This window comes from Vigna radiata, chromosome 1 (genome assembly GCF_000741045.1).
Source record: "Vigna radiata var. radiata cultivar VC1973A chromosome 1, Vradiata_ver6, whole genome shotgun sequence".
Classification (NCBI taxonomy): Eukaryota; Viridiplantae; Streptophyta; class Magnoliopsida; order Fabales; family Fabaceae; genus Vigna; species Vigna radiata.
The window spans coordinates 5878026-5885654 of record NC_028351.1 but is presented as its reverse complement, the minus strand read 5'-3'; the positions used below and the strand labels follow the sequence as shown (position 1 = coordinate 5885654).

General features: G+C 35.1%; 1 protein-coding gene across 1 annotated transcript; it reads left to right on the top strand.

Moving 5' to 3' along the window:
* The first annotated feature begins 3570 nt into the window (after window positions 1–3570).
* On the top strand, window positions 3571–6828 carry LOC106777014 (probable glycosyltransferase At3g07620). Its single transcript, XM_014664551.2, has 4 exons — window positions 3571–4588; window positions 4677–4807; window positions 5107–5440; window positions 5949–6828. Exons 1-4 carry the CDS (start codon window positions 3905–3907, stop codon window positions 6615–6617), a joined length of 1818 nt encoding a protein of 605 aa, XP_014520037.1. The 5' UTR covers window positions 3571–3904; the 3' UTR covers window positions 6618–6828.
* The last annotated feature ends 801 nt before the right edge of the window (window positions 6829–7629 follow it).

The following is a 7629-nucleotide window of genomic DNA, read 5'->3' as shown; positions in this document are numbered from 1 at the left end:
CAACAGAAAATATCTTCCAAATTTATAATTATCTAAATCTTTTAGTTATTTGGAAGATATAAGTTAAAAGATTCTATCAACTGAATATTCAGAGTTCAAGCCCATAGTGATAGTAGAGCAAAGGAATCCGATGTAGGAGCAGGACGGCCCATAGTGATACGTTGTTGATGTTCACGACGAACAAAGGCATATGTGCTCTCAAGATCCAATTTTGGGTCTTTACGAAGAATCTCTCCACGAACTTGGTCAAAATCAGAATCCAAGCCGCTAAGAAAGAAGTGAACGCGCAGACGAGCCATGGAAGAATGCATCTGGACTACGCCATTCACGGTGGTTTCAGAAGAAGACATATGATGATAAATTTCTTGAAATATGAAGAGTAGTTCATTATAATAAGTAGAGAGGGGACAACCATGTTGTTTGGTGGAGAAAGATCGTTGGTTCAGTTCGAAGAGGCAAGTTTCATAAGATCCATCGTAGAATGTGCGGAGAGCTGCATCCCAAATTTGATGGGCAGATTCAAGGCGGATAAATCGCTGCATCAACGGGGGGCTCATGGAGTCAATAAGCCAACTTTTCACCCGTTTATTCTCAGTAACCCAATTATCATAGGTTAGGTTATCAATGGAGGGTTTCGCAATTGCGCCAGTGAGATATCCCGATTTGTTTCGAGCACCAATACACATGTCCATTAACTGGGACCAAAGGGGGTAGTTTGAGTCATCAAGAATAACAGTAATGGAAAAGAAGAATTATCTTGTTGAATGATAATGTTAGAAGATGGGGCAGAGGTGGAAGAAGGATCGGCCATGGCGAAATTGGGAATTTAGGAATTGGAAAGAGTACGGAGATGAAGAAAGATATTCCCGGAATTAAAAAAGCTCTAATACCATGTTAAACCATTCACAGGAATAAAATACGATACTTTCATTCATACCTTTTTCTAAAATAACGTATAATAGTATTGTACGTAAAAATAAGAAACAAGGTTAAATATATGTTTTAGTCCTCATATTTGTTCTTCATTCTCAATTAGGTCCTCATGTTTTTTTTTTGTCCTAATTGCATCCTAATATTTGTAAATTTGAGGCAATTAAGTCATCTCCGTTAATTAATGACTAACGTCGTTTGTTACTGATGACGTGGTGGACAGAGAATTGGCTGACTTATAAATGATTTAATTACGTGGATTTTAGTATATAAAATAAAGCTTTTGATGTGGAATTAGGTTTTTTAATTTAGATTTTTTAATTGAATCATAAAATAATAAGTGGGAGGAATTAGGGATTTAACGACACGACGAGGATGACAACGGCGCCTCAGTCAGAATGCTTCCGCTCAACCCCTCCTCGCTCTCCAACCACCATCGGAAGAGCTTCCCTCCGGCTAAAGTTTTTATACCAACACCGTTGTCGACGTGGAAGGCCGCCGATGAGCTTCCCTCTGATGCGCTCACCTTTCTTCTTGTTTTTTTGTTTATGTGCAGCGGAATCGTGGCGGAGCAAAATCACCGACAACCATCAACCTCCCCTGTGAGGGCGGCCTCGCCTTCGTCGTCTAACGCCTCGGTTAGAAAGAAGATAATGAGTTTAGAATCTGGGTGCGAGAATCTCATTGTGGTGTGGTGTGTTGGTATTGATGTAAGTGTGCTAACAATGTTGTTTTGATTAGTGTAGAAGCAGAATGGAGGAGCCAAGTTTCGACCACCCAAAACGATGACAACGTCATCTTCTTCGGATGCGATGATTAGGGTTGCGAAAGGGGTTTTGAGTTTCAAGGGTGTTGGAAAGTTGATTGGTTTGGGATTGATGCCTGTGAGTGGGAGGAACATTTGGTTGATGAATCAAATGGGTCTGATTGTTGGTGATTTGGGAATGACGAATTGCAAGGCTAGCGAGTTGTTGGGATTTGATGATTATGCGCAATGTATTTTGCCAGGAAAATCTTGCGAGCCACAAAGGTTTCTCCTTTCTCTCTCTTTCTCCCCTTCGTCAATGCCTTCTCCTCTCACTCTCACAACAGGTGTTATCAGATGATGAGAAACGATCCATATATGACAAATTTGGAGAGGCTGGACTTAAAGTTTCTGGAATGGGATAGGGGTAAGTTACCTCTGAGTTCTCAACAAAGGATTTCTCTGTTATGCCAGGATTTCAGCAATCCATTTGATCTGTTCGAATCATTGTTTGAAGGCNTGAATCGCAGTGCAGGTTTCTGGTTCTGTAATTTCTTATTTGCAGGTTGTTTGCCTCTATATGATATTATCAATGGATATTTCATTCCCTTTTTGCATTTTCCTCCATGGGTGAGTAAGGCGAGTGAAGAGGGTTGTTTCCGGAGAAGACGAAGAGAGACGGTGGACTCATGCTGGCGGCGCATGCTAACGGCTAGGGTTATGGTTTCTATGGAGAAGACAAAGTTAATAGGTGGGAATTTTTTTTTTAATGGAAATTTTTTATGGTAAGAATTTATTTTTCCACTTGTAATTAACACATAATCCATTTAATTTAATACATAATGCCACAAATCTAAAATTATTTACAGATCAACACAGTGTAAACGACGTTAATGGCTAGTTAGCGGAGAGGGTTTTATTGTCTCAAATTTACAAATATTAGGATGCAATTGGGACAAAATAAAATATGAGGACCTAATTGAGAATGGGAAACAAATATGAGGACTAAAACATATATTTAACCAAGAAACAACTTTAAAAACAGAAAAATAACTTTCAACTACTTCACAACAATAATTTAAATCTAAATTATATCTTCAACTATATTTTTAAAATATAAGTAAATATTGAGGATGAAATTATATTTACAAATATTGTATTGGTGTATATAATTATTGAATTGACACTAAAATATTCAACAATTGAATCAATTATTTTAATACAGAAATTAAGCAAACAAATTATAATACACTGAACTATTAAAACTCCACTACAAAAATAATCGAAAATAATGCAAACAATAGGTAGAATAAATAAAAAATTAATAAAATAGTTGAAAACATTGAGAACACAAGTGCTCTTCTTGTTATGCATGACATTAATAACAACAGAAATCACCATCTAATTACCCTTACAAACAAACAAGTAATCTCACTATTGACTGAAAAAACATGTTTTTTTTTTTCTTTTTCACAAAAAGAGTTTTTGAATAAAGAAAGAGAGTGATACTTTCACAACATTTTTTTATAATATTTTAATATTATTTAGGTATTATTTTGTAATTGATCCAAAATTACTTCACAATTAATAATAATAATCATAAACACCAATATGAATCAATCACAAAATAACACAATGTCAAAAATATTATTAAAGTATCATTATCTAATAAAATACTTTTTGAATATAATACAGTAATAATCCCTAACTAAGTGAAATTAAAATTATAAAGTTATTCCTTTATGATATATAATCAGTATCTACGTGTATCAATTTGTTTATAAATAGATATTGTCTTTTTTACATGTAACACAAATCAATTTACAAGAAAGGAGAAAATGTGAATGTTAGATTGCCTCAACATAAGTTCAATTATATAGAAATAAAATCCAAACCGATGTGAGACTTTAAGGAGACCAACATTATCCTATGTATGTTCTTTTCTTCTAAAAATCAACTCTTGTTTTCAAGACAAAAGGTTTTCTATATTTTCGGCAATGACAAAACGACGTCATTCTTTCGTTTGGACACTGAAATGGTATGCTAGATTTTCCTTTTTCCAGTGTTTTATGTTTAAAGGGTGTTTGGTTAAGTTTGCAAAGTTGAAGTCTTTGTAACTAGTACGGAAGATTTCTTCGAAATATGTTGCTGCTGTGCTTGCATTTGATTCAGTTTCTAGGGAAGTTACCCTCTTGAGTTTTCCATGAAGTGGGTTTCTCTGTTGTAGCTATGAAGTTGCGTCTTGCGACAATTAGAAGGTTGTTAATTGTTGGGGTGTTCGTTGTTGCGATAGTTGTTTTCCAATGTTGTTGGACAACGTATAAATCTCTGTTGGATGCTGATGGGAGCTCAGTGGCATTCCCAGTTGCAGTTTCCATTTCTGAGAATTCAGAAAACGAGGGTGTGTATAGATCCACAGCAAACAATGTCATGGTCAATCTCACTTTTGCCTCTCGTTCAGAAGAATATGCTTCTGAGAAAGAAGCTGATTTGGGCCATGAATTGGAATCTAATAGGGGGAAAAATTCAAGAGAGGGACACCTCCCCAATAAGGGTTTCAAAGTGGGAAGTCATGAGGATGCAATTGAAGGTTTCACTCAAAAAAGACCTAAGTATGCACTTGTGGATAACAACCACAATATTCAACATAATGTGCAGTTTGCATCACAAGAGATTCCTTCTGAGGACATTAAAATTCAAGATGCTGGTTTTGACATGTCTGATGAGTTTCTTGTAGGAAAAGAACATTCCAATGCCAGTAGAATAGAGAGTGTGGAAATGGAACCACAGCTGTTGAAATCTCCTTTATCCATGTGGAAGATGGATGCCTCATCAAACAGGAGTAAGTTGGTGTGGCCAACTTCAATGAAAGATATGAGCTCATTGCTTCAGAGTTTTAATTCTGCTTCTATGGTATGGATTTCAGCTTTTTGGTTCCAATTTGAGCCACCGTGGAATCTTTATGGATCCTAATTTTCATGTGTTATGTTATTGATGACAGAGGCCAAGGTGGTCTTCTAGACCGGACAGGGAACTGTTTTCTGCAAAACTAGAGATTGAAAATGCCCGTGTCATATCAAATTCTTCAGAACTATATGCACCTGTTTTCCTAAATGTTTCCAAGTTTTCAAGGTATCCTTGCAATTCTTTTATGTTAAATGTTGAGCATTGTGTTGTCTTTTACTTTTGTTCTTGTGTTCTAATTTCACCCTCTCGCTCTTTTTTTCTCTGTTATTGGTAGAATTTTAAGTCTGAGTCTAACTCCTATATTAAGTAGAAAAGAGAAAGGAAAATATCATGTAAAGTTGAAGATCTATTAACTTATTATCTTAAGATTTTGGATAAAAAGAGGTATCAATCTCCCTTATGTGATTGGATTCAAATCTCATTGATGTTGTATATTGAACCACATTTATGAATTTGTTGTTCAGGAGTTACACTTTGATGGAGCGCAAGCTCAAAGTTTTTGTCTATAGGGAGGGAGCAAAACCTATATTTCATCAACCTAAGATGAGAGGAATTTATGCCTCAGAGGGTTGGTTTATGAAATTGATGGAAGGAAATAAAAGGTTCAGTGTGAAGGATCCCCGAAAAGCTCATTTGTTTTACCTACCATTCAGTTCACAAATACTAAGAGCTACTCTTCCTAACCAGAAGCAGATGGAGCAATACCTTGAGAAATATGTGGAGTTAATTGCAGGAAAATATCGTTTCTGGAATAGAACTGATGGAGCTGACCATTTTCTTGTTGCTTGTCATGATTGGGTGAGCTTTTAATGCATCACTTTTATCAGTATCATTGTAACATTTTTACACCATAGTGCTGGTACAATTCTCTTTTAAGATTGACATCCTTTTAGAAAAATTCTTAAGCAAACGATAATATAAAGTGAGGTTTTTTTGAAGTCATTGAGGAGATTTGATACCAATGAGTCGTGTTCTGAACTCTGATACCACAGTAAGGTTTTGTGAAGGATAGCATCTTAAACCTTATGGCAATAGGATAATGCTAATGCACATGGTTGTTGAATACTTGTTCTGCTAAGTCATGGAAGAACTTTCTCATGCTAGAAAACCTATAACATAGTATATTGCACCACATGTTTTACACAATAAATTTTGTTGTTTGAAAATGATCTACAAAGGGCTTATGTATCTAGTGAAAAGAGACAATGTCCCCATGTTATTATATTTCTTCATGTTGCTGAACTTGGATATATGATGCAGCTTGAATTTTCTGCAATGTTAACATACTGTGATGAACACAATGCAGGCCTCCCAAATCACAAGGCAACCAATGAAAGGTTGTATAAGGTCTCTCTGTAATTCCAATGCTGCTAAAGGCTTCCAAATAGGGAAGGACACTACTCTACCTGTCACCTACATACACTCTGTGATGAATCCACTAAGAGAATTTGTGGGAAAAGCTCCTTCAGAAAGGTCTATTCTGGCATTTTTTGCAGGAAACATGCATGGTTATCTCCGTCCAATCCTGCTAAAACACTGGAAGAATAAAGAACCTGACATGAAAATTTTTGGTCCAATGCCACGTGATTTGGAAGGTAAAAAATTGTATATGGAATACATGAATAGCAGCAAGTACTGCATATGTGCTAGAGGTCATGAGGTTCACACACCAAGAATCATTGAGGCTATTTTTTCTGAGTGTGTGCCTGTCATCATATCAGATAACTATGTGCCTCCTTTCTTTGAGGTATTGAATTGGGAAGCTTTTTCTGTGTTTGTTCTTGAGAGGGATATTCCTAGTCTCAGAAACATGCTTCTCTCAATCTCAGAAGAGAAGTACCTTGCACTGCATTTGGGAGTGAAGAAGGTTAGGCAGCATTTTCTGTGGCACAAAGTTCCTGTTAAGTATGACTTGTTTCACATGATTCTTCACGCAGTATGGAACAATAGGCTTTCTCAGATCAGACCCAGGTGATGATATCATTGATGTGAACAAGTTGTAGAAATCAGCTTGAAAAACTGTAGAAATCAGCTTGAAAAACTATAGAAATCAGCTTGAAAAACTGTAGAAATGATGGACTGAATAGAGTAATTGCAGAAAGGTATTTCTGATGTTTTCATTATGTCATTAAGACTTGCTGCACTATGCATTGAAAAGTTAATAATATTAAAATATCTGTATAATATTAACATACAAATATTTGTAACAAGGTATTATTATCAAATTTTTAATAATTTCTCGAATCTTATTTCAAACACATAAAATATGTAGGAAATTGATTATACATCATAATAAAAAATAAAGTTAAATAATATTATATTGTATTTTTTTTTTTAAATAATGTAGAATGACCTTTTATTCTCAAGATTATTTAACCTCAAATAGGTGGTGCAACGTGGGAAGAGGGCAATTGCGTTATTAAATTGAAATAATGTCTGATTCAGTAAAATTAAGAAAATTCGTGATAAAATAAAAAGAAAATATTATAACAAAATAGTTTTTCTGTGCGTAAGGATCTTGTTAACAGTCATGTGCATCACTGGGCTGGGCCTTCAATTGAATTTTGCATGGGCTTTTTATTTATCACCCATATTATTACTAACTGCATTTTATATTAGTAGAAAAAAAAAACTTAAATACTCTACTCACTGCAGCACATAGTGCTTCTTGAAATTACGGGGTGCAGGAAGAAAAAGGCTTTTCTTGACATGCAGAAAGTCCAACACAAGGCTTTTTTGTGACCAGAGCAAACATTGATGGCAAAAATAAATAGATTATACAGCCTGGTTGGTTCAGATACCTAAAATTATATTTTGTCGTTTCAATTTGATTTTTGAAAAATATTGAAATGATATAAATATATTTTTATATAAAAAGAAAATAGGGTTCGAAATAATGTGTGGGTTGTACTATAGTACGTACAGTGTACATTCTAAGGAATTGTATTTGACAAGACTAATTCCATAAATGCCCTGTTTGCATTAAT

Coding starts and splice junctions, on each gene's coding strand:
- LOC106777014 (XM_014664551.2), top strand. CDS start 3,905: ATGAAGTTGCGTCTTGCGACAATTAGAAGGTTGTTAATTGTTGGGGTG. Junction 4,808..5,106: donor AATGTTTCCAAGTTTTCAAG/GTATCCTTGCAA, acceptor TTTGTTGTTCAG/GAGTTACACTTTGATGGAGC. Junction 5,441..5,948: donor TTGTTGCTTGTCATGATTGG/GTGAGCTTTTAA, acceptor AACACAATGCAG/GCCTCCCAAATCACAAGGCA.